A 26,460-nucleotide genomic window follows, 5' to 3' on the forward strand; every position below is an offset into this window, starting at 1 on the left:
AGCTGTTCTTCCTGTGTTTCCCAGTTCACTCTTGGCTGAATAGGCCACACACAAATTAAAAATACCATTTTCCCATTTGTTACATACTGCCTATGTTGTGAATAAGAGGACTGCTGGCTGCACATGGGGAACAGAGTCACAGCCCAGGCTGTTAGCTATTATTCTAGCCTTCTGGTCATTCTTTGCAGTGGTGGAGCCAGCAGACTTTTCCTCTAAACTTACGGGTCTATCTTTCATCTTTTGTGAGGGTGAAGATGCATGATTCTTCCCTTAAGGGGGTTTGTAAAAGGAGACAATTCCTGCAGAATTGTCCAAAAATAAATGCTAACTGAGGATTTACCCAGATAGACCATTGTGGACTTTGTACCACGCTGCACCTACATTTTATATCAAAGTACCTGAGTTTCTGCAGCATAGTGGCACTGAATTCTGTGGTACATTGATATAGGGGTTTCAAGTAAATTAAAAAAACAAGCTTTTATTGAATTGAATATGAAAATGAATAATAAAATGAGGAACACTGTGGTTATTGTGATATTAAATACAAGTCTCCATTGAAGGGCTTGTCTAGACGTTGGCAGTAGGTCTGTGTATATGAGGGAACTTTTAGTGCATGTTAGCAATGTTCACATAGACAGAGCATGGCCTGCTAGTGAGCTGTAGATTTACGCCCTGGCGTGCCTCGCACTATTTTGTCTGGACAAACCCTAACTCTTTCTAATTTAATACTGCCCCCATACTACAAGATTCTCTTCCACACTGAAAGCAACACGTAGTATGGTGGGATAGGATGGGGTGAGAACTAGAAACTTTGGCATGGTGGTAGGAGGCATTTGGCACCTACGAGAGGGAGTGGAAGCCTTTGGCACTGAGGCCAGGATTAATACCTTCTGTTCCCCTTTGTATTGTGGGCAGGGGTTGAAGTGAAGATCTGACATTCTGGGGGGAAGGGAAGAGCTTAAACATTTGCATACTTAATTTGTTCCTCATTATTACAAAAACACCAAATTGTACTGAGTTAAAATGCTGCAAAATGATGTTTTGGATACTACCCCCCTGTTTTTTTCCTCCCTTTTTTCTTCACAGCAAGTGGCTAGAGGAAGGGCTTGTTTAGTAGGTATCTTCTTCACTATTACATGGTAGACAACTACATCCTGCTCCAGGTTTTTTGTGCTCTGGACCAGCAGGCACCAGGGCAGGATCTCTGGTAGAAAAATTGAGCTTTGCAACTCCTCAGCAGTATAGCTCCATTGCCAATGGTAGCAATGAGGGAAGCTGTAGGGTCGATAGGGGTTGGACATTTTTAACAGTGATGGTGGTAAAAACAGAAAACCAAATTGATCTCCTCCCCACACACCCCTTTTGGAGGTGGTCAAAATTTTTGGATTTTCAGAAGTTGGGTTAATTCCCCATTGGAATAAAACCAAATTTGTGGAAACTTTTCAGAAAGACAAAAATGTCATTTTGGAAATAGTGAAATATGGTGGGGGGGGGGGGGGGATAAATGGAACTGAGTGTCAGTTTGAGTGATCTGCCGCCAGGGCTCCCAGGTTCTGTGGCAGCCCTGCCATGCAGACTGTCCTGGGGTTGGGACTCCCCAGGGCTACCAGAGACCTGAGCCACAAGAAATCTAGCTTGTACTACAGGCACAATAGCTAGAGATGCTCAAAATATCACTACCCCCTACTACCATAGCAACCCCCTCAAAAGAAACTTTTCTATGGAAGGGTGATTGTCACGCCTCCAAACAATTTTTACAGCTAGATATGTATAAAATGGAATAAAAGCCATGAACAGCCTTGAAGGAAACAACCACTAGGCATTTTACACACAATTCGCTCTTTTTCCAGAGCTTTTCCTTTACTATAAACTGAATGCCTGACTCCTGCCAGTGCTCCAGTGGCTGGCAGGCTCCCTGCCACGGGTTGCAGATGCTGGAACACTCGCAGGTTTCCAGTGGAAACCTGCCTGGTGTTTGAACAAGTTTTATCAAATCTGAAATAGATTTTGGAAAACACTTCTGAGCAACTCTGGCCTTCTGCATTACAGCTGCCAACTGCGGCTCCTAATGTTCCTGTTGCAGCCTGAGCCTTTGAGTGCAGGAAGCTGTTTCCAAAATGGGGGGTGGAGTGTTGTGCATCGTTCCCAAAGAAAGGTTTCTTGCTAATAGCAGCAGCATTGATTTGTGAATAGAAATCAACCCAGTGCCTATCAATCAGAAGTAAAGTGGCCATGACAGGGTTTTATACTTACAAGCCATAGTGGGGTAGGGGTGGGGGGGACAGAAAAGGGACCTAGAGTTTTGAAAAGGAAAACTGCCAAGCAATAATCTGTTTAAACATTTATAGATTGACTTGGGTTTTTTCAAAGGAAGATAATGTAAGTTTAGGAATAACTGGCTGCTGTGTACAACTTTGTTTTGAATGTACAAAAGCCTGTCTGCAACAATCCCAGCTATAACGAAGCCTGTCTGTGTAAGCTGGTGCTTGGTGGAATTATATTCTTGTAAACAGACTGGAGCAGGGACTTCCAGAAAACTGAGTCGATGTTTGCCAAAATGCAGCGTGGCTATGCTCAGGGGAACTGCTGATGGTTCACTTATTTTGGACTTGTGCTTTGTCTCAGTAATTGACTCCATATGGCTTTTAACCTACAATAGTGACAAGCGGTTTTACAGATACTGTCTCCTCATAGGAGTTACTTCTGCTGTAGTAGATATGCATGCCCATGCCTTAATGAAACAAAGGTGCGCAGGCTTTCACTGAATATAGACAATTGTAGAATTAGGGCTTTATTTTCAAAGAGGAGTGAGTGTCTTTAGGCCTGGGTGGCAGAGATGAATTACTCTGAACTGTCACTTCTGCAGTCTTCTTACAGACCAGTTTCTGCTTTATAGTGTCAGTTGTCTGTGGAGTCACAACTCTGCCTGAAAAAATTCATCAAACAGAAGCTCGTCCACAGCAGATAGTGCACTACATGTAGTAAATGCATGATCTGCTGGAAAGTTGGGTGAAAAATTACACTGAAGCTTATTGTTCTCCATATAGCTATCACTTCAGTGCTGTTTACAGTCAAACTATTCAAAGGTGAAATCTATACTGGACAGATATTTCCACACCATAAACTAGCTTTAAATTAGATTGTAACAAAGCAGCAAAAATTGTCTAATAGCACACACTACTTACTTACCTCCCTTCTATTTTAGGTATCTCAAGTACGGTGCTTACATGTACTTAGTTATGCTACACATCTGTACAGGATGGGGAACATGTCATGTACCAGAATCTAGTGCAGTCTCCACTAGCGCTATTCATTGTCCCATTGCCAGCTCACTTTCTCTGCTACACAGTCTTTGCCACCTAACTGCAAAGCTCATCTGCTCAATAATCTCCCATTGCTTTTAGAATCAGATTGTCCATTATTCAAATTTTAAGGGGCAATGGAATCCATGTATAAAAAACAAATGCTACTGTCAGTTCAGGTAGTGAAGGAAAGGCTCTGGAAAAAAAGCTAGTTGTGTGTAAAATGCCTATTGGTTGTTCCTTTCAAGGCTATCTGTGTTTCAGCTGTTCATGACTTTTATTCTTCTCTAGCTGCAAAGATTGTCTGGACAATCACCTTTCCATAGAAAAGTTACTTTAGATGGGGTTGGAGTTTTTTGGAATGTGGGGCTAGGGTAGAAAGAGGTATTGATACTTTGAGCATCTCTAGTTTTTGTGCCTGTACTATAGGCTAAATTTCTTGTGCAATATTCAGGATTTCTAAAACTCTTGAGCAACTGAGTGAGATAGGTGGCCATGCACAAGAACTAACTTTACCAATAAACTTCATGTTCCAGCTTTCATTTCTAGAAATTGCCAGTTAGTGGTTTTAAAATGGAATTTGTTACAAATCCAAAGCATTGTACTTAAGGAAGTAGCCCTGAACTTGTACAGTTTAAGGATATCCTTTGTGGAGCAGCTCAAGTTACATCCTGTAATTATATTAATGATATGTCATCTAATGAATTTAGTCAACTTTCTCGTTGCTATTACATGAAGTGACAGCTAAAAAAACAAGGTTTAATTTTTTTATCTAGGTAGCATAATTCGTTGTATGAGGCGGCTCGAAGAATTGCTCCGACAGATGTGTCAAGCAGCAAAGGCCATTGGAAACACAGAGCTGGAAAATAAGTTTGCGGAAGGTATGTATTTAGAATATAGTTATAAATAGAAGGGGTGAAAGCATGTGCCTATGAATGAAATCATTTCAGCTTGTAAAGAAAATATTTAAGCCAAGTTCTTCCCTGTTGAATTGTTATTGAAAATGCTACATTATCTGAGATAAAAGCACTCAACACATTATAGAAAGAATCAAGTTGACAGAGAGGTAGGGGTGCTGGAAAGTCTGACTTGGCTTTAGAGAGTTTAGTTGCAATAGGAGGAAAAGCTAGCTTTTTTTTCCTATAAATATTTGGTAGATTTATGCCTAAAACTGCTTAAAAGCAGAAACTCTACCTTTGGAAGGGTAGATGCATTATCTGTACTTTATCCATGAGTCTGAAGTCACGACTTCGACTGTGCACATAGATTATACAAGTCTCACGGCCTGTTAAAGGTACCATATTGTCTAGTTCAGCTTCTACCTGTATGACAGGCATACTGATCTGTTTTTTTCTTTGATAGGAATTACCAAAATCAAGAGAGATATTGTGTTTGCTGCAAGCCTCTACCTCTAAGAAATCTATTTTCTGGAAGACAATTATGGATTGGGAGCAATCTGAGACTTGCTCACGGAGCAGAATAATTTTAGACTGGTGGCATCAGGCCAGTTTGCCATCTTCACCCCCAAGACAGATATTTAATGGTGTATGCATTTAAAACAGGAAGCATTCTAGCAAAGCATATTACATACACAGTGCTGTTTGTACATAAGTGTTACCATGTTATTTTAATAAAAAAATTACATTTGTGTTTTTATAAGCAGTAAGCTTGAACTAATAGAATTAAAGATTTTTAAAGCTATTAGATATACACAATGCTGTTATGTTACTATATACATGTAAAGTGAGCATCCAAGAGATATAGCAGCAGCAGTCCCTTAAAGGCATTTATTTATTTTACATAGGGAGACTCATTAAAATCATTTTTCTTTTAGAAAGCAGGAGACTTCACAGGATCATGCTCAGCAATTCTTCATGGTTGGTGATTACTGCCATAGTGATTTCCATTTGTTGGTGTCTCATGGAGAGTTGTATGCGAATCTTCTTCTTTGGGTTTAAACGTACATCCCCTCACTTTGAAAAAATCTGATACGTACACCACCTAAGTGAACAAATTATACACTGTTAGAATCTTGTAAAACCTTATGCCCATTGTCTGTCAACTAAAACTATCCACATTAAGGAGGTCGTCCTACAGTGTAAGTTCTTATGCATTTGGCATTGGTCTTGTGTAGTGGTATGTGGTGCTAGGGCACTAAATTAACTGGTTCTGAGAGGAAAAGTGACTACAAGAGCTCTTTACATTAAAGCTCAGATTTTCTGGTAGTTGGTCAGTCTAATATTTCAGGTAACCGCTTGCTCATTCTTTTCCCTTATAGTATTTTGGGATGTAAAAAATAGAAAAAAGGATGTATGTATTTATGGTGAAATTAAGTTTAGCTCAAAGTCTACTTATTAATTGGCTGACCTCAGTTTCATACAATCAAGCAAATCCGGCACACTCTAGTTTCTGGAGAATCACTACAACCTTCCTTATGAGTGAACATTCTAAAGGTATAAGTTGCATGCATCAGTGTGGGTGTTGCTGCTTTCCAAGTTCACAGTTCAAAGCATTCCTATCATTTTATATTTAAATAAGTTGCAAATTGTTATACATATTCTGCTTTATAATATAAACACTTCATTAGGAGTATCTGTGGTTAACTTTATGCCATTTATGTACTGGGCACTCAACCCAAGCAGAACAAAATATTCATAGAAGCCTATCAGCACACTCAAAACGTATTTGAAATTGACAAAGTTTGTTAAAAGTAAGTTTATCTACTGAATTAAAAACTGGCAGCAACTATCTGCTGCTTAATATTTTAACAAACAAACACTGAACTGCTGGAAAGCACTGGCTAACCCTAACCCTGGAACCAAAGTGCTAAACCTAGTGTTTGACAGAAGTAGCCTCTTCTACAGGTACAGAGTATTTTCTTCATTTTAGTTCAAAGTTGAGGAACCAGGAAAGAGTGTTGTCCTCTTCCAAGCTATGAATAAAAGCTAGGTGGAAGGATGAAATTTACTAGTTCTAAAGTCTTTGACAACCAGAAATAGTCCAGAGCCTCCTGCTGCCCTATACCAGCCACCTTCCCTCTCTAGCTGTCCAGCAGCAGACCTGGTTCCAGCTTCCCTTCACAGGGTTTTTCAAATTTTATATAATTCTGTCCATCTGCCATTCACTTATAGCTCTTACCACCCCTCTTTCCCCCTGTCTAGCTCCATTATACTGACCCAGGGTGGACTGATTTAAATCAAGTAGGAAATCATGATCTAGATTATTATCTTGTTTTGTACTTGTACTTTATTTTTCTAAAGAAAGACAACCAGTGAAAGTCATCCTGCCAGGAAAACCAGTTAAGCTAGCACAGTTTAACATGCATTTCAGAGCCTTAATTTTTACACGGTAGAAAATGGCAACTATTTCTTATTTTCTAGAGGAAGATTAACTTTTTACTGATGGCTTGACAAATCATTTAAAAACAATTAAACAACATATTACCCCTAGCAGTGAACTGAACTATGTTTCTGGTCACCAACAAAAAACAATTAAAGGCCTAGAAACAAGGCCTATGAGGGAATATTGAAAAATTGGGTTTGTTTAGTCTGGAGAAGAGAAGACAAGACAGGGACATGGTAACAGATTTTAAAGTACATAAAAGGTTGTTACAAGAAGGAGGTAGAAAAATTGTTGATCTTAACCTCTGAGGATAGGACAAGAAGCAATGGGCTTAAATTGCAGTAGGGACAGTTTAGGTTGACATTAGGGAAAACTTCCTGACTGTCAGAGTGGTTAAGCACTGGAATAAATTGCCCAGGGAGGTGATGGAATCTCCATCATTGGGGATTTTTAAGAACAGGTTGGACAAACTCCTGCAGGGGACTGGACTAGATGACCTCTCGAGGTCCCTTCCAGTTCTATGATTCTATATCCAAGATTTTAGCACTGGAAGGCCTCATTCTGTTCCTTTATGAATGAAAAAGGAATGTAAAGGGAAAACAAGCAAATCTGACTCCCAGTCAGATTCTCAACTTTGAATAAGCTACAGTAGCTGAATAAACTGAAGAGGAAATATTCTCTGACCAGGTAGAAGAGGCTACGGTTATCCAAAAGCTAGTTCAGCACTCCAAACTCTGCTTCCAGGAGCTTAACCAGTGCCTTCCAGCAATTCAGTAGTTGGCCTTTCTTTAAAACGTCACATGTAATGCTTGAATGTTGTCCGTTTAATTTAATGCTAGATTATAGTAAATTTAGGCCTCAACATAAAATTGACATTTAAACAAAATTAAAGTTATCCATTCTGCCCTCTCCCCTCACCAATTCCCAACCAGCACAAATCTCCTTGCCTCTGACATCTGCCCCATCCCCTGACTTCCTCCTCAACAATTTTTCTACTCCTTCACATTGGCCTAGTAACACCTGTACTTCTCCAGCTTAATTGAATCTCATGTCCTCAATCCCAGCCACATTTTCACCACCCTTGACTGACTCAAACCTTCCCCTCTTCTCTCTGCAAAGGGTCTTACAGATTTCTACCAAGAGAAAATTTTTAAAAAGACATGATCTTCCTTCCTGCCTTCTCTTAACCCCTCCACTTGTCCCAAATAACCCAATGCCAGCTCTTGCTCTCCTTTCTACCATTCATCCCCTCCCTTACTTATACATCTCCTCTTTTCTGGCTCTTTCCCATCACAATAGAAACCTGCTTTAGTCTCTCTCATCTTAAACCCACCCTTGACCCCACTTACCTCTTCAGCTACCGACCCTTCTCCTTCTAATCTCTAACCTCATTGAGCACACCTGTTAAAAATCACTGTCATTCTCCTCCTCCAATTCAATCTTAGACCCTCTAAAATACAGCTTCTGCCCCTTGCACACGCCCCTGAAACTGCATTAAGTCTTTACTCACCCTTTTCTAGCCATGTCAGTTGCAGCAGCAGTACTCCATCCTCATCCTTGACCTGTCAACCACCTTTCAAACTGACTGTACTCCTCTTGAAATATTGTCCTCTCTTGGCTTCCATGAATGTCCTCCCGCTTCTCCTCTGACCTCTCAAATTGCTCTCATCAATGTCCTAAGAATGACCCTACTGGGTCAGACCAAAGATCCATCTAGCCCAGTATCCTGTCTTCCAACAGTGGCCAGTGCCAGGTGCCCCAGAGAGAATGAACAGAACAGGTAATCAAGTGATCCTTTCCCTGTCACTCATTCCCAGCTTCTGGCAAACAGAGGCTAGGGCCACCATTCCTGCCCATCCTGGCTAATAGCCATTGATGGACCTATCCTCCATGAATTTATCTAGTTCTTTTTTGAACCCTGTTATGGTCTTGGCCTTCACAACATCCTCTGAAAAGGAGTGCCAGAGCTTGACTCTGCGTTGTGTGAAGAAACACTTCCTTTAATTTGTTTTAAACCTGCTGCCTATTAATTTCATTTGGTGACCCCTAGCTGTCCCCTATAAGTCCTTTGGGGATCCTCCTCCCCCCAGCTTTCCACGGGGCTCTGTCCTTCGTCCCCTTTACACCATATTTCTGGGTAATCTCTCTGCTGACAACTCAGATCTACCCTTTTTTTCCAAGCCTGCCTTCCATACTAAAATCTCTACCCGTCTCGCACATCTTGTGGATCAAGCTCAACATGACTAACAGCTCTGAATCTCCTCTCCTGCGCTTCCCTCCTCACCTAAGCACGGGACAACACCACTATCATGTCTGTCACTCAGGCCCACAACCTGGACATCCCCGTCAACTCTGACCTCTCTCTAGGTCCCGATATCCAGGCTATGTTTAAATCTTGCCGATTCTTTCTACAGAACATCTAAGATATGGTCTTTCCTATCTCTCCATACAGCTAAGACTCATCATGTCCATTACAGGAACATCCTTTTTTCTGGTCTTGACAAACACAGCCTTCCTCTATACACTCAAGTCAGAATGCTCCTGCAAAAATAGTTTTCCTAGCCTGTCACTTTGGCTTTGTCACCCCTATTTGTCCTCATTTTCAAAGCCCTTCACTGCCTATCACCACCCTACCTGTCATCTCTCATTCATGACTGAGGTGACAACACTTGCCTCTGATCTACCCATGATGCTATCCTCCATTACTCGCTCGTTAAATTTTCAAACAGGCACCTTCATGCTCTCTCCCATGCTGCCCCTTGTACTTGGGAGGAGCTCCCTGAAGGGGGAACTACCTAATCCTCCTTCAAATTAATCTTTAAACCTCCTTTCCCATTAAGCCTACAAAAAATTTAACAGTTACAGTGCTGGTGTGTTGAGATCACTGCTTATCCGACTGGCCAGTACACTCTCATGGTTTCCTGGTACTCCCCTGTCTGTATTCATCTGTCTTAAACCAAATAGATTGTTCCTGCCCCAAAGATCTTACACTCTGTACAGAGGCTAACACAGCTAGGTTCCCAGTCCATTACTAGGGCTTCTACATTCTATGGTGGTAATAATGTGATCTAATTCTGTACACGTTTTCTTCTATTCCCTCCCCCAACCCTGCTACTTTTCACAGCATGTGGAAAGTCTGTACATTTCCCCCTGAACAAAGCCTAGGCTTACCACACTTGGCATGAAACCTACTTTTAAAATAGTTTTGATTCGGGCTTAGTGAACTACTTATGAACTTACGATGAGCACAGCTACCACCGCTCCCTGAAGGAGTCCAGTCAACACATCACTCCAGTGATGTTTGTAATCAGAAACACGGGAGAGACCCACGTAGATAGATGCGGCAATGAGACCAAATTGCACTGTGGGACGTACAAGTCTTGCCCAATCTCCTTTCATTCTGGCCTGAAGATAAAGCTGAAAGACAGGAAAAGTTGTTATGAAGCACCTCCGAAGCAGCTTTCATCTGGAACTGCTTAGCTGATAAGTCATGGCCCCAGGTAACTCAAGTTTAATCAGAAGTTACATGATTCAGTATTCACATTTCAGAAGTATACTATGCTCCATACCCCTGAATATTAAGTTAGTTCGAAACAATATAGTAGTTCCAGGATATCAAATCCAAGCTATGTTACTCTAGTGTAAAGACCCACCAGCTCAGTACACCATGAATACAGAGATTTCAGTGTTAATTCCACTATAGTCTTAATGTTTTGTATAGTTATGCTACTCCCCACCCTTAGTTTGTTACATGTTGTGTAAAGGAATAAGTCCATTAGCACTGATTTGACAAAGGGCTAAATTGTTTCAGAATTATAAGATGCTAGTGCCAGACTAAAGCCATTTAAGGAGTGGAAGAAAGATCTCAGTGAACAGTGGAGATTAGATCAATGTCTATTTCTACTGATTAAAGCTAGCCAGCTCTTCCTTCATTGCTAAGCCATCTTCTTAGGCTGTTAAAATGCTGCCAGATATAACTTGCAGGGTTTCAAAAAAAACTTTTCATACTCCAAACAGGAAGCAACAAAAGATAACAGCGTGAGTATAGAATACATAATAGTTATACATATATATAGTTATACTCCTATATAAGTAGGAGTATACAGGCCTTTAATTGTCTACACATGATTGCAATAACTAATGGTGCTAAATACAGCCTGCCACTTAGGCTATGTCTACACATACAAGCTTCCAGCAGCACAGTTGTACTGTTGTAAGAGCGCTCATGTAGCTGCGTTATGCCGATGGGAGAGAGCTCTCCCATAGACATAATAAAACCAGTTCAATGAGCAGCGGTAGCTACGTCCGCAGGAGAGCATTCCCCACCGAGCAACAAACGTTTGGCTGACATAAGTGCTAGTGTAGATGTAAATAAAGCCCATATAATAATTGTGTTAATTCAGCATAAAATTCTGGTTCTAATTGCAAAATAGAAAGCTAATTTAGCTATTACAACGAAGGATACCAACATTCATCAGCTGTCACCACAAAACTACAAATGTGTTTAGGTTGTTTTGACAAAGTTTCAATAATGTGGCCACCTACACGTGTATTTACATCACTGGAGTTAAACTGTTGCTCTACAGACTGCATCCCAAAAGTCATGGAATATTGGGAAAAGATTCTTAGTGTGGGGGTGGGAGGGACTAAATAAAGTTTGTAGCCATTTTTTCCTTCTCTTCCTCCCCTCCCCCACTAGCTCGTTTTATTCCCGCCCTCCCCCCGCCCCTTTCCTGCCTCTTGGTGAAGCAGCTACCTTGCTGCGCATTCTGCTGCTTTAAAAAAGTTTTTAAAAAGGCATAAACACAGAGGCCTGACCTGTGATGATAAATAAATGCATCTGATGCGAGCCAAAGCCAAGTCCCAGCAGTAAGATTGAAATGCATTTTAACCTGCCTTGGCTCTAGTTATTGCCTTTGAACAGCTGACGTTTTACTCTACAGAATGTGGAAATCCCCCCCTCCCCCCTCCAAGTGGAAGAGGTTTGCCAGATTCATATTAAAATGATTATACTCAGATAGAAGAACAGGAGTACTTGTGGCACCTTAGAGACTAACAAATTTATTAGAGCATAAGCTTTCGTGGACTACAGCCCACTTCTTCGGATGCATATAGAATGGAACATATATTGAGGAGATATATATACACACAATATATATATCTCCTCAATATATGTTCCATTCTATATGCATCCGAAGAAGTGGGCTGTAGTCCACGAAAGCTTATGCTCTAATAAATTTGTTAGTCTCTAAGGTGCCACAAGTACTCCTGTTCTTCTTTTTGCGGATACAGACTAACACGGCTGTTACTCTGAAACCTATACTCAGATAGGGCATGAGCTATTTTAAGCATAACCGAACTTTCTAACTTATATCAGCCTATCCTTCCATCACAGCTTTTGTGCTCCCTCCTACAAACCCCCTTCAGGAGTACAAAACACAGGTTACAAGATCTTATATGTTACCTTCCCCATATAATCCACACAAGACACTGCCTTGGTCTATCACACTCCATTATCTCCAGTACAGAAAGAGGCTACAGACCCCATGTTCCAGCTGAGGGGAGCTTTTCTTCGGTCCATCCAACATACAACTAAGAATCCCTAGACACGCGTAAGAAATCTTGTACTGGATGTAAGCAAGAAGTTGAACACGTTATAAAGATTAGTAATGAATATACACCACAAAAAGTTTGCAAAGTGGCTTTTTAGTGATGCTGTTTTAAGCAAAACTCCTTGTTATTTTACCCCAACTATTCTGTACTGTGTTTTGTGTCTTCAGTGTTCACAAGATTTTTACAGAGCCTCTTCCAAACACAGGAAATCTAAATGCTTTATAATATATGTAAGGGGACAGTTTTGATTTTGCTTCATGGTACAACTTGAATAGTGACTGCTAGTGAACAGCAGCCATTTGGGAGCTCAGCAATAACTCAGTTTGCAACACTGAAACACATCCATTCCCAGGAAAAAAAGCACACTAGGATTACCCTATCATCTACAAGAGCTTTACAAGAAAGAGCTAATGGAGCTGGGATGTGTGCTCAGTGTCTCAAAACTGCAGCAGCAGCACTGGTCAACAGCTTAAATCTAGGTGTAAAACTTGAATTCATAACTTTGCAGTCCAGAATCTGAAGGGCTATCAACTGAGCCACACAGGATTCATGTGCTACCATGATACACAAACAACCTATGGTCAATGCTTCCACAGCCAACTTCAAAAACCACGTGCATCTATTATAACCATTAAGTTTGTGTAAATACTTGTACAGTGTGCACACTGTACATTCAAAGGTGCTACTCCAAAGGTAAATATTTGGGGAATGTTCCATTGGTTTTTCAAAGCAACTATTACATCATCATGTTGGTATTTTCAGCCTGCTATAAAAAGCATGTCAAAAGATCAACCCTCTACAGAACCAACTTCTCCCCCCCTCCCCCTCCCCCCATGGCAGGGTCAGGGTGAAATCAGTCCCAGAAAAAGAAGCATAAGCTAAGATTAATCAGAGTGTAAATACCAGACAGGTCCTCTTAGGACACCGCTTATTCTGCAGATTGGTTTCAAAACATGACTGCATTCCACATTGCCATTATTTTGCTACTGTGTATATTAACTGCCAGACAGTATAGTTTAGAGCAATATAGTATGTGAAGGGTGAAAAGCTGTAGTCTGCATCTTCAATCCAGGACATGTTTTATGTTACCTCAGCTTTCACACTAGGATAGATTCAGTGGTTCTACATGGGCCACCAGTGGTCCATACAGCACATGGTGGCCTAGAGAGTTGGCTGGTCATTCAGTGCTAACTTTCCTTTTTCCTCCAGCTGCTGAAGTCCCCTGAAGACAGCTACATGTACTTGAATGCTACTTTCCTATGTAGGTCATTGATGTAGTTGGCAGAAGGATATTCTACAATCATGAATGAGATGGGAGGCGATCTCTGGGATTGAGACAGTTTCCTTCAAAAATGTGGTCTATACTGGAAGAATGTTTTGAGAGACCCTGGTGCAGATTAGCTGGGAAGAACTTTCATTACCAGCCTACAGAAAGCTGAGCTAATGGTAAAATGCTGTCCTTGAACCTCCCTCAAGCAGAATGTAGTCCCAAAGCAAAATGCTGGCCCTTTTCTGTGTAACAGAGAGCTGGCAAACAGGAAGCCCAGGTTTCATGTTTAAACAGACTTCAATTCCACATTAAGAAAGTAACCACTAGCCATAGTGGTTCGAGATTTGGAAGTATCCTATAACGATGTGTCTGAGGCTGTTAGGTAAATATATTTTACCCATCCTAGAGCCTTTCTGAAGGCCTGCACAGTGAAACCTACAGCAAGTTTAAAACCCTTGAGCTCTTCCACACTCCATAGCAAAAGGGGACAGAGTCCCACATTTTTCTAAGAGTAAGCTCACAACCTGGGAAGGAGGGAGAAGTCATCCCACACAGCATTTTCTTTTCAGTCATGTCACTGAAATGACTATCTGCTGCTGTAATTACTTTCAAAGAGTAACAGCTGCTGCTGAGGGTCCTGTGGCACCTTTGAGACTAACAGAAGTATTGGGAGCATAAGCTTTCGTGGGTAAGAACCTCACTTCTTCAGATGCAAGCATCTGAGGTCTTGCATCTGAAGAAGTGAGGTTCTTACCCACGAAAGCTTATGCTCCCAATACTTCTGTTAGTCTCAAAGGTGCCACAGGACCCTCTGTTGCTTTTTACAGATTCAGACTGAGACGGCTACCCCTCTGATACTTGACAGCTGCTGCTGTTTATCACAAGTGCATTTTCTGATATTAAGTGTTTGCAATGGTTATTTTTCATAAGCCAGCTGCTGCAGTGGCAAATTCCATGTTATTTTTATCAGGCTGCTTTTAACTGAATTTACACTTAATAGACTTAGCCAGTGGTTTGGGGTTTTTGCCTTCTAATCAATCACTCTTAAAAACTGAATTGAGCAATAGGAGCAAGACCTGGGTTGACATGAACAGTTTAAAAAAAGATGAACAACATTGCTTAGTGCAATAAAACAATCTTTCTCACAAGACATTAAAGGAATACAACTTCTCCCCTGTAGTCCCATAAATATACAGGTCTATGAAAGTTAAAGCCAGTTCCACATAAAATGTGTAGCCTTGTATGCATCCATAGGTGTGAATTTTATTACATTCATGGTTATAGTAACATACAATACATATATAAAATACAGGCTTGACACTTGGAGTGTATCTGTACACGCAGACATGTCCCCTTTTGATTTATTTAGGGCCCAATCCTGCTCCTATTTGAAGTCACAGATAAAACTGCCTTCAAATGGGAACAGGATTGAATCCTGCTCCCTTTGCTGTGTTTTCCTTAAAGTGCAGTGAAAAGTTTCCTGCATAATTGGAAGCAGACTGAATTTTAGAGTTAAACATTCTGTCACTGAACTGTGGAACTTGTCAGTAAATTTCACACAGCATTACTGCAGAAAGTATGTTAAATCACAGGATAAATCCCTGTTGATCTATTAGGCAGGTGTGACTATATCTGAGAGAGATCCGTGTAAGAGAAAACATACTAACTAATGCTTAAATACAGAATGCAATTCAAATATCTTAAGTAGTTCCACAAACAGCATGTATAAGTGTTGATTTGTCCATCTTCCCTCTCCTGCTGTCTTCTGTCCCTATGTAAACTGTCATTATTAAGTTACCTTAGAAATGGTAGGTGCCATTAACAGTGGTCAGCTCCCCCACCGTGCTTTTAAGTTCACACACACACACACACACACACACACACACACACTTTAAAGAATTTTTAGCCATTTTTCACTTAATGCTTACCCTATAATGAAAATACCACACACATGCTGAACACAAATTTCCTCCCAGCCTATGGTCTAATACTCCATGGTCTAAAAATACTACATAGGAGCTGAAAAACAGCCACTTTGAGGTTTTTGCAGAAAGCCACAGACACAAATGGAAAGGTTTTTGCAACTAGAGAATTATTTGGTGCTGTTAAAAAATTTGTCCCTCCTCCCCTAAAAAAGAGGGGGGGGCTTTAAAAATATTAGGTATTTATAAAGTTTATTTTAAGATGTGACTTCTGTTTCCCAGAGAGCAAAAATTGCTGAGATGGAATTCTGTAGCTCTACATAAGAAAATTCAGAAATCCTTTGAGAAAAATACTTTTCAAAAGACTGAAACTTTCTTTTTTCAGGCCACAAGTACAGTTACTTCATACAACCAAAAAAGGAAGAAAAATATTATAAAAACTTGACTTTGCTATACAAATGTTACTTGAAATCATTAACCATGCAATCCCCCCAGCTGCCTTATAACCCTGCCCTTAGGACACACTGTTCTTTCTTAGCCACTAAGGCTAACTCTACTAAATCCAGGTCATGTATTTAAAGCTAGCTTATAATACTTTGTGCTTCTACAGTATTCCTCAAAGCCCTTTGCAAACATTAATTAAAGAGTCTGCAGAACAGAACAGATACTCTGCAACTGAACACTGCTTTGAAACAAAACCTAAGTCAAATCATGCATTTCACCTGGCAGAGTTCAGTTATTTCAGATGTCAGTCTTCAAGAGGTTTACTGTTTCCATACAAATTTACATCAAAAAGGAAATCTCAGAATTGAATCTCTGGATTTTCCCCTACTTTGCACAAACAGCATCAAATAAAAAAAATCATAGAAGTTAAAAATACAGTAACTCCTCGCTTAACGCTGTAGTTATGTTCCTGAAAAATGCTACTTTAAGCGAAATGATGTTAAGCAAATCCAATTTCCCTATAAGAATTAATGTCAATAGGGGGGAGGTTAGTTTCCAGGGAAATATTTATATATAAAGTGGTGGAGTCAGAGGGTGGAATATTTCCCAGGGAATGCCTTACTGCTAAATGATGAACTAGCACTCGGCTGAGACCTCAAGGGTTAACACGTTGTTAATGTAGCGTCACACTCTACAAGGCAGCACAAATGGAGGGAGGGGAGACAGCATGGCAGAGAGAGAGAGAGAGAGACAGACAGACAGACAGACACGCATCTCCCCCTTAAGTATACTGACCCCACTCTAAGTACATTGCCTTTTTAAGTAGATCAGCAATTTTAGACAGCAGTTGCTGCCAGCAAGCTCCCTCCGTCCTGAAACCTGTCGTGTCCCCCCGCGCTCTGTGGAGATGAGGTGCAGCGGCAGAAGCAGGGAGAGGGGGACATGCTAACATTACCACCCCTCTTTGCCCCTCCCCACCCCGACACAGCAACCAGGAGGCTTCTGGGAGCAGCTCCAAGGCAGAGAGCAATAGCAGTACACCGCACTGGGGGGAGGGACAGCTGAATTGCCCGGCAATTGATAGCCTGCTGGGCAGTTGCCACACAGGGAACCTACGGAGGCTGCCTGTCCACCCCGGTTCCAAGCCCCCACCAGCTAGCTCCAACAGGCTGCTCTTTCTGCAAACAGTGGACAAAGCAGGCAGCTGCCAAACAGTGTTATAAGGGAGCACTGCACAACTTTAAATGTGAGCATGTTCTCTAATTGATCAGCAACCAAACAACGTTAACCGGGACAACTCAGTGAGGAGTTACTGTAGAAACAACCTATTAGCTCATCCAGTCAATGTCCCAGCAAACACAGAATTATTCCCTACTATAGTGTTTCCTCCAGCCCAACTTCAGAAGTCCCAAGCAATAGAGATTCCTTGGGAAGGTCATTCCATAGCCATGTATTCTATTACACACACAGCCCTTGTACTTCACTCCTAGATTGCTGCTCTCAATAGGCATCCCACATTTCCCCTTGATTTCAGCCCATTACTCCTAGTTCTAGCCCAGCATTTCTCAAATGTGGCCACCAAGGGCTTTTCTTGTGGCCACAACCTCCTGGGCTGTGATGGGTGGGGGAGTGCAAAGTAGAGCCTCCTCCCCCTCCCTGTTGCTCCTGGATGCACCGTCCTGCTGTTGGTTGCTGGGGCCAGCAGCAGGGGTTGGGCCCTGCCCCACTCTGGAATCACCAACACTGTAGGATCAGGAAGCCAGTGAGTTCCCCACCTTCCCAGGGGTGGTGGGCTCAGGACTGGGGCTTCAGCCCTGAGGTGGTGGGACAGCAAGCTCTGGCCATGGCGCGTTGGGCTCCAGCTGCACAGTGGTAGGCCCCAGGCTCCGGCCACAAGGCTTTAGGCTCCATCCCTGAACCATGTCCTCTGGCTGCGGGGCTTCAGGCTCCACCCCTCACTGCCTCCCACTGCCTTCTCCAACCCTCCATCCAGGGCTTAATTTGTCCCAAGGGCTTGCCAGGGCTAATTAAATCTGCTGTGAAAAATGATACTTGTATGTTTGTTAATATCACTTTTCACAACAGACTAGCCAGCAATAAATAAATTACAATGATTTGGGTATGTATATGTGCATATTTATTTGATTTTCCTAAAGCTAATTAAGTAGCTTAGGGGGGAAAGTGTGAGAGTGGCCACTAGCAAGAATTGCTGGCCACATTTTGAGGCAACCAAATTTTTTTTCTTGAGAACCCATGTCTAGCCATAACTATAGACTTGTGTAGTTTACAGTAACACAGGGACAGACTGCAGGTTTCTTAGACAGGAAGACTCCCCAAGGGCTGGAGGATCTGAAGCAACACATTTGAATGTGCCTCAAACATGGGCTGAAGACAAAAAATATATGATATTTGCTTTTCTCCTCTTTCTTAAAGAACGGAGCACGTTCTTTAGCAGCCATGTCGGTGGCAAGGGTTCCCACAAGTCCCAACTTCTGGTCTTTTATGTCTGTCTTTCTCCCCCACCCCAGACGACACTCAATGGGAAGTTCTTCAAGCAAACAAAAAAAAGTCCTCCCCTCTTTCCTCATCTGAGAGGGGAGTCCATAAGGGGGGGAGGGATAGCTCAGTGGTTTGAGCATTGGCCTGCTAAACCAGGGTTGTGAGTTCAATCCTTGAGGGGGCCACTTGGGGATCTGGGGCAAAATCAGTACTTGGTCCTGCTAGTGAAGGCAGGGGGCTGGACTCGATGACCTTTCAAGGTCCCTTCCAGTTCTAGGAGATGGGATATCTCCATTATTAAAAAAAAAAAAAGCAGAGACCAGGATGACCTGGATATCAGGCCATCTTCCTGGGTCAGCCCTCTGGGCTTAGTTTAAAATGGGGTCCCTCCTCTTGGGACATACTGCTTTAAGAAACTGGGTCACACAGCTCTGGGAGCAAAGGGGCCTGCCACCGTCTCCCTTTTGACAGGTCTGCCTCTGCTGCCTGAGATGGGGCAGCCCTCTTCTTGTTCACCACCCCTTCCTGTGGCAGATTTTCCCTTTTAAAGCTTCCCCACCCTCCAGGTAGAACAATCCTCGCAGATGTGCCTCATTGGTGTGTAACAGGCCCAGAGGAACTCGTTAGTCTCCTCACTGTCAGTGTGAGGGTGCATCTCTTCACATGCCCCACCCCTCAAGCTGGAAAGGCTGTTCTAGGGCGGCTTTGGCATGGTCCTTTCCCGCCGGGTGATATACTCTGAAACTGTAAGGTTGTGGTGCAAGGTATAATAGCATTATACATGGGTTTAGGTATTCCATTGTGTGAATCCAGCATGGGGAGCATAATCTGTTACAAGGGAGAAGGGGCTACCTAACAGGTAATACCCGAGGGAACCCAGGGTCCAGTTAATCACGAATACTTGAGTGAGCCTCTTCTCTAGGAAAGAGCTTCCTACTTGGGTAGAGAACTGGGTGCCCTTCTCCTCCAAAGCCTTGTGACAGTACAATGCCAAGCCCGACGTCTGAGGCACTGGTGTGCAGTTTAAGCTCCTAGGAAAAATCAGGGCTGAAGAACACAGGCATCTGGCATGGTCATGTCAGTTCACTAAAAGCATCCTCATATTTCTCATCTCACTGGGTCATCTCAGAGTTGTTTCCTTTCATGAAGTCCGTAAGAAGGGCTGTGATAGAGACAAAAACGGGGATAAACCTGGTCGAGAAAATGCCTTACTTGCTTCTTTGTCTGGGGAATGCGACACGCTGTTAGGGCCTATACCTGGTTGACCACTGGTTTCATAAGGCTGCCTCCAACGCAGTATCCAAATAGGTTACTTCATCTATGGCTAACTTATGGCCAACCCTGAAAAGTAAGTCCTGCATCCTGTAGGGCTTTTAATATTGCTTGTAAGTGCTGTAGGTGGTCTTCCCAAATAGGATTATAGACGATGTCGCCTATGTAGGTTGCAGCATATTGATGGTAGGGGCTGAGGATCCTGTTCATAAGCCACTGGAAAGTTGCGGCACCTCCATGGAGGCCAAAAGGCAGTCTTGAACTGGAAGTACCCAAAAGGAGGGAGAAAGCTGTTCTCTTGGGAGGAAGGGGGTAAATACCCTTTTGTTAAGTCGATAGTGCTCAGGTGTTTCACCAGTACCTCTGCTGTGTTAACTCGTCTACCCTGGCATTGGGTAGATGTTGAATTTTGAGATAGAATTAACCTTTCTAAAGTCAATGCAAACTCAAACCGAATTGTCTGGTTTGGGACTGAGAACTGTAGGGCTCCTCCATTCACTTTTGGATTTCATAGTTATCCTCATCTCCAGCATCGCTCGCACTTCCTCTCAGACTGTATCCCACAACCTCCGTGGTAATGGTCTAGAGCTCTCCCTGACCAGCTGGCCTGGCATGGTCTATAGATGATGTTGGATGAACTGCATTCTCCTGGGCAAGTGGAAAATACCTTTGTGAAATCCAACAAATTGGAGGAGCTGCTTCCTTTGAGCAGGGGAGAGCCCTTCACCCCCCCGTACGGTTGTCGGTTCTTGGCTGCTGGCTACCTGGGACCGTAATTCAGATCCCTTTGGAGAGGGAGTTATCAGCAGGGCCTCCCATGTCTTCCAAAGTTTGAGAAGATTCACTTGATAGATCTTTGTTTCTTTTCTCTTCCCTGGTAGTCTTATCTCATATGACCTGCCTGACCACTTCAAACGGACCCTGCCATTGGGCCATTAATTTAGATTCTGCTGCAGGAGAACACAGTCACCTGGTTGGAAAGTCTGTAGTCATGCCCCTCTATTGTAATTTCTTTCCTGATGAGTTGGATCTCTCTCAAATTCTCTCTACCGAAAGCCCCTATATTTCTGAGTTGTTCCCTTCATTGTAAAGCATATTGGGTCATGCTTAAGGCTCCTATGTCTTGTTCCTCCCAACCTTTTCATAACAAGTCCAAGACTCCTCATGGTACATGACCGCAAAGCAACTCAAACGGGAAAACCCTGTAAACATTTGCAAGACCTCCTTATGGCAAACAGGAGTGATGGGAGTAGCTGGTCCTGCTGCTTGCGGGTGTCGACAAAGCATTTCAATATTCCCTTCAGCATTTCATTAAATTGCTCTACTAGGCAATCAGTCTGTGGGTGGTACACCAAGGTTTTTGGGGATGTAACCTTCAGAAGAGAACATAATTCATGCGTCAGCTGGGAGGTGAAGTTCGTCCTTATCTGTTAATATTTTGGGGGAAATCTCACACGTGAAAAGAGCTTCAAGAGTTCTGGAGCTATCGCTGTGGCTTTCACGAAGTTCAGAAGAACAGCCTCTGGGCACCTGGTTGCATAGCTGATCACTAATATATACTGATGCCCCAAGGCAGTTTTTTCTAGGGGCTTGATCATGTCCACTGATTCCCTCAAAGGGTGACTCGATCAAGGTCAGGGACCTTTGCTGCTGCCTCGCTGACATTCCAGGTAGGAGAAACCGTATTCTCACCTCATGATGCACCCTTAGCCAGTAGAACCAAGCCACTATCCTATACAAATGTCTTCTCTCTCCCCAGGTGTACAGCACATGGGACATCGTGTACAAGCTGCAACACCGCCCAGCGGTACCTGCATGGCACCAGCAGCTGGACCCTCACCAACCCCAGCTTTCTGATGCCTTTCAATTCAACACAAGCACTCCTCCTTGAGCATGAAGAGCAGATACTGCTCACACCACAAAGGCTAAGTTAGGGTGCAGCCTCTGTCCTTACCCAAAATTTCCGCTCTGTCAGAGGGCTTCCAGGTCCCAGCTGCTTACCTCTTCTTCCCCTATGGGTGTCAACAGCTGTGTTGCTCTGGATGTTCCTTCCTCAGGGTCAGTAACTTCCCCAAGGCTCACCAAGCTCTGGGGAAATGGTTGTACTGATGGCCTGGATTCTCGCTTACTATCAGGCTTCTACATTAATGACTTGCAAGTAGGGTCAGTCCCAGCCTCAGCCTAGGATTATGGGGTAGGCCAATTTTTCAGGTATGTCTGCTGTTACCATTGCAGTATGGGCTTCCATTGTCAGCTGTAGTCACTGGCTGAGGTATGTTTTGACATCACCATGTATACACTGCAGGCAGATTGTATGGTTAAGTGTGTCATCACCTCCCACCATGGAGGCCAGAACCACTGTCTGGCTGTAACTGGAGTCCAAGAGTTCTTGAACCATCTTCCCTTGGACCATCACCAGTACCATCAATTTAGCAGAAGCCTTTTTCCATGCCCAGGTTTCTAACATCCAGCCCTGGGCACATTCACATTCTATAAAGAGGGCACTCCCTCTTATGTGTCTGACCACAAGAATAGCACACGAATGGGCTGGTGCCACCAGCATCTTTCCTAGGTGAGTGCGGGCCCGGTCGTGGGGTGGCTGCAGCTGCACCCTGCTCCCATTGTTTGAGGTGCCTAGCCTGGACTACCCATGGTCCAAAGGGTAGTCTGATCATCTGGGAGGATGCCCTTGGGGCTGAGCCCCTCAGAGAGATTGTTGATAATTCTGGCTCACTGCCCCTTCCCCCAGGTCTCTTGCTGCTCCATCTCCCACCCTGTTGAGGCCTGGGGTAATTCTACCTCTAGTAATCCTTTGGCTTGTTCAAAGTCCTCCATTAGCCTTACCATTTCTGATAATATCCCCAGGCAGTGCTGTAGTGCCCACTCCTTGCCTGTCACAGGTAAGATCTTTATGAATTGTTCTGGTCTCTGTCACCTGGCCCCCTAATTACTCCTCTGGATGGAGCCACTTCCAACAGTGCTCTCCCAACTGTTTCACTACTATCTCGGGTATGGCCCCCTTGGGGTAGCTCACTGCTCTGAACAGCTGATGGTGTGTCTCTCCTCAGAAATATCCAAGTAGTCCAAAGTGGTGGACTTTACTTGTTTGTAGTCTTCTGCCCTCTCCAAATCTAGATTACCCGGACCGGACCCATTATGTATGAGGCCAGGATCAAAGCACATTGTTCAGGAGCCACTGGGCTGCTAGTGCCACTCTCTCAAATATAACTAGGAAGGTTTTTGGGTCATCGTCCAGCCCCATCGTAGTTAGCTTTACTGGTACTGTTGGGGGAACTCCCTTGATGGATACATGATCTGCTGGAACTCTCTGGAGGTGTAGAGGTGGCACTATTTGCTGCATCATCTCCTGCTGCTGGGCCATCAGTTCCCTGAACAGTTGTTGTTGTGTGATCTAAACTTGCTGCTAGGTGGTTCACTGCTGCAGCAGTTATTGTTGGAAACGCTATTGCTGAGCAGCTTATGGTTGCTACGTCTCTGTAAGCACTTATCCCACTGTTTCAGTTTCATCTTGCATGGAGCAGCTGAGCGCTAGCCTCTCTAGCAAATGAAGCGGTCACAGGGGGCTGAACAGCCTGTAAAACTTTTGGAGGTGGAAGAACATAGAGATCTCCTTCCCTAGAACTCCTGCCAGCAGATGCAGAGCAGCAGGAAGCAGCCAAAGGGAGTGCAGAGGTTCTTTCATCTCTATGCACCCCTCTTTGCATCTGAGGACCCTCAAGTCTCTTGTGGATGCATTCCCCACCAATAACCATTGGTGCAGACCTTAAGAGGACAGCCCGACTCCTGTGAGCATTAGGAGGGTAACAGGAAAGATCTCCACTCCTAGGCATTTCCTGGGCTCTGCAGGAAGGAAGCTGTAATAGTGAGGGTCCACAAAGGGTTTGCAAAAGAGAGAGACTCCTTCTTGCAGACCTTAAGGTGTCTGTAGCATAGAGACCTCGCCACAGGAGGATGCGTGGAAGTGTATTTAGCCAAAGACCTTGACCTATAGAACAAAGGGGCATTTTCCCTTTCCTTTCTTCCTAAAGTTTGCTGGACTAGGCCTCTTGTGGACCTCCTGTGGCTTACTGCAATAGGGGCTGCTTCTTCTGTGGGCCCTAGAACTGTAAAAATGACGGAGATTCCAAACAAAAGACTTTTTTGTTAAGGCAAAGTTAAGACTGTAGGCACATACCCACATACTGAGTGTATAGTGCCTGGACAAACCTTGGAATTAAAAAATAAATCAAGAAACCCAGCAAATTCAGAAGTAGGGTTGCGCTTCTCAAACAAAGTGTGGACTCTCAAATAGCCATAACTTTCATTCTGCCCCAGTAATAACAAAAAGACAAGCGGCTTCTAAAGTCCATAATCCCCACTTCCCCCCCAGAATGACTACAGCTTAATGCAAATGTTCCATACATCATAACTTAGAACAGCACGAACTTTTATGCCACAGTGTTGCATACGTGAATACATACAAGAGCTCTGAGCACATTCACAACAGACCACTTCCATGATACAGCATTAGCAGAGAATGATGTATGCAGTTTACCACCTGGGCACCTCTTTAAGCTCGATCTGAGACCCAACATATTAATATGAAATTTTAAATGATTGTTGCATCATTATCATCTGTTCCCCCTATAATTTCACCAATACACTCATAATCGAAGTACAAAAAACAGAGGCACAAGAATTAGTGTTTCATTACACCATGTTATAAAAACACAGGGCAGAGTTAAGACTGACTGATTTTGAGTGACTCAGTGCCCTATTTGAGAAGTGCAATGTGACAGTTAACTCGATCTCCTGGTTTTCTACCTAAAAAAAAAAAAAAAAAAAAACCTTCATTCCTGAAATGCTCCATGCTCACAATACTGTTGGGTGTCTGCAGTGTTAGCTTCATCTTTTTTGTGGGGGATACAACTATGCATTGCAACACTTCAGTATTCGTTTGCCTCAGCTTTTGTCCTTGTCTGTGAAGCAACCGCTAAAAAAAAATAGTAAGTATATCAGCCTATCATATCAGAGCAGTAGTAAGTCATCGTGACCACATAGGCAAGAGCAGACTCCAGATGATAGATTCTGCGTCAACCAAGACATGCTGGAACATATTTCAGTATTTCCCTCATTTTTACAAGGGTGTGAATCATACCACACAAACCACTTATGTTACTAAGCTAGTGACTGGACTCATTCAAAAAAAGCCCCACCAATAGAAGGTGAAATAGCCTCATGCTGGAAGTCCAACTAAAAATGCTTGAAATTTTTTTTCAGCTGTCTGTGCAAAGCAGAAATTGCTTCTCTAAAACAATGCAATGGACATGAGCTACTTAGTTAATTACAAATGCAATGTTTGGCCATTTTCTAACAGCAGAAAACAAACACCACATTTTCTTTGTGTCTGAAGGAGAGAAACTCTTCTATTGTGTCCATCAGGTCACAGAGCCCTGAAATAAAGGGAGGAGAGCACTGCAGGCATTCCTTTCTTCATAACACCACAGGTCACTTCACAAGATCCCCATCACTGCTGATAACCATAATCCCAGAAGACCTGCAAATAACTTCTCTTTTAGTCAAGTCAGGACAGCTACTGAGCAGCGACTGTTTGACTAATCTGGATCAGATGCATGAAGACAGCAGTGGTTTAACCAATATAAGGAATCTAAATGTACCTATATTAATGACTACCATTTGGGGGACAAATGTAAACCTCGCCTCCTGACATAGTTGGTTCCCTCTCCAATGTAAATATTTACATTTTCATCTGTGCTCCAGAACCATACCTTCGCAGTACAGGGTGCTGGGAGTCAGCATTGTTTTGTGCTATCTGCACCAAGAAATGTCTTTTTATTCGTCAAGGACAGCTAGGTCCTCAAATACTGTGCAGACATAGGGCCACATTCTGGGGATCATTTCCTTCTCCAGCTAGCAAAATTCAGGGTTGGGGCAGCAGAACTGTAAGCCACTTTGGGTATGTCATCACTAGAGTAAACCATGGCTCTTACTTGGGTGTACCTCTAGTCTCCCTCCTATCCAGACACAAAACCGTCTCACCAATTTTAATGGGGCTTTCAACCGGGGCTAGCTAGCATGGCTGGGGATATGGGTTAGAGCACGGATTCTGCTTTCATCTGGCTGGAACCCACCCCCTTTGCAGCGAGGACACAGGCTTTTTAAAAAAAACAAAAACAAAAAAAAAAACCCACACTCAAGTGTTGATAGTCATCCAGTATCTTCCCACCATTGCCCCCGTATATCCAAAAGGACAGACATGTTCTCTCGCAAGTCACTGGGAGAAAAATCAGAGCACCTCAGCTTACTGCAGCACAAAGAACCATAGGATATGCCCCAGGAGTCCTAGTGACACACACGGGCAAGTACAGCTCCCATAAGGAGGCAATAACTTGAATATGGCTTTGCAGTGTGCCAGCACATACCTGGGGTAGGATAAGATGGGTGTTGATCATCCAGGGTAACTCTGTAGTGAAGATACACCCTTTTATAGCTCTTTGATCCTCAAACCACAGGCTGGTCCAGGAGGATAAAGTTACAACAGATTCAGGGCTGCTCTAATTTCTGCCAATTACAACAGTCCCAAAAGAGTCATTGGGGCAGCTGGAGCACAGCAGAACTCTTACGACACTCCTATGTCAGGACTGGGGAGAAAGTGAGAGATACCGCCCTACATTGGCTCTACACCACTTCAAGGGTTCCGTCTTCAAGGGGAGCCCCTCACAACTGATTATACTGGATTTTTAGAGCAGGCATATTAGGGACCAGAGGCTAGCCC

The 26,460-nt window shown here is 43.2% G+C and overlaps 2 protein-coding genes across 5 annotated transcripts in view; one reads left to right on the forward strand and one right to left on the reverse strand.

Annotated features, from left to right (window-relative positions):
- The window catches only part of MTREX (Mtr4 exosome RNA helicase), an 83,085-nt gene extending 78,127 nt beyond the window's left edge, over nucleotides 1-4,958 (forward strand). Inside the window, exons 26-27 of the mRNA XM_005300847.5 lie at nucleotides 4,079-4,183; nucleotides 4,665-4,958. Of these exons, the coding sequence (XP_005300904.3) occupies nucleotides 4,079-4,183; nucleotides 4,665-4,717 (158 nt within the window). The 3' untranslated portion in view covers nucleotides 4,718-4,958. The remainder of the gene's footprint in view (nucleotides 1-4,078; nucleotides 4,184-4,664) is intronic.
- Nucleotides 4,807-26,460, reverse strand: part of PLPP1 (phospholipid phosphatase 1) — a 160,711-nt gene continuing 139,057 nt past the window's right edge. For all 4 annotated transcript variants that reach the window (XM_065598925.1, XM_065598926.1, XM_005300848.5 and 1 more), the window contains exons 5-6: nucleotides 9,885-10,061; nucleotides 4,807-5,303 (exon numbers count right to left, since the gene is read on the reverse strand). In XM_065598925.1, the coding sequence (XP_065454997.1) occupies nucleotides 5,175-5,303; nucleotides 9,885-10,061 (306 nt within the window). In that variant the 3' untranslated portion in view covers nucleotides 4,807-5,174. The remainder of the gene's footprint in view (nucleotides 5,304-9,884; nucleotides 10,062-26,460) is intronic.

This window comes from Chrysemys picta, chromosome 6, assembly GCF_011386835.1.
Source record: "Chrysemys picta bellii isolate R12L10 chromosome 6, ASM1138683v2, whole genome shotgun sequence".
Lineage (NCBI taxonomy): Eukaryota > Metazoa > Chordata > Testudines > Emydidae > Chrysemys > Chrysemys picta.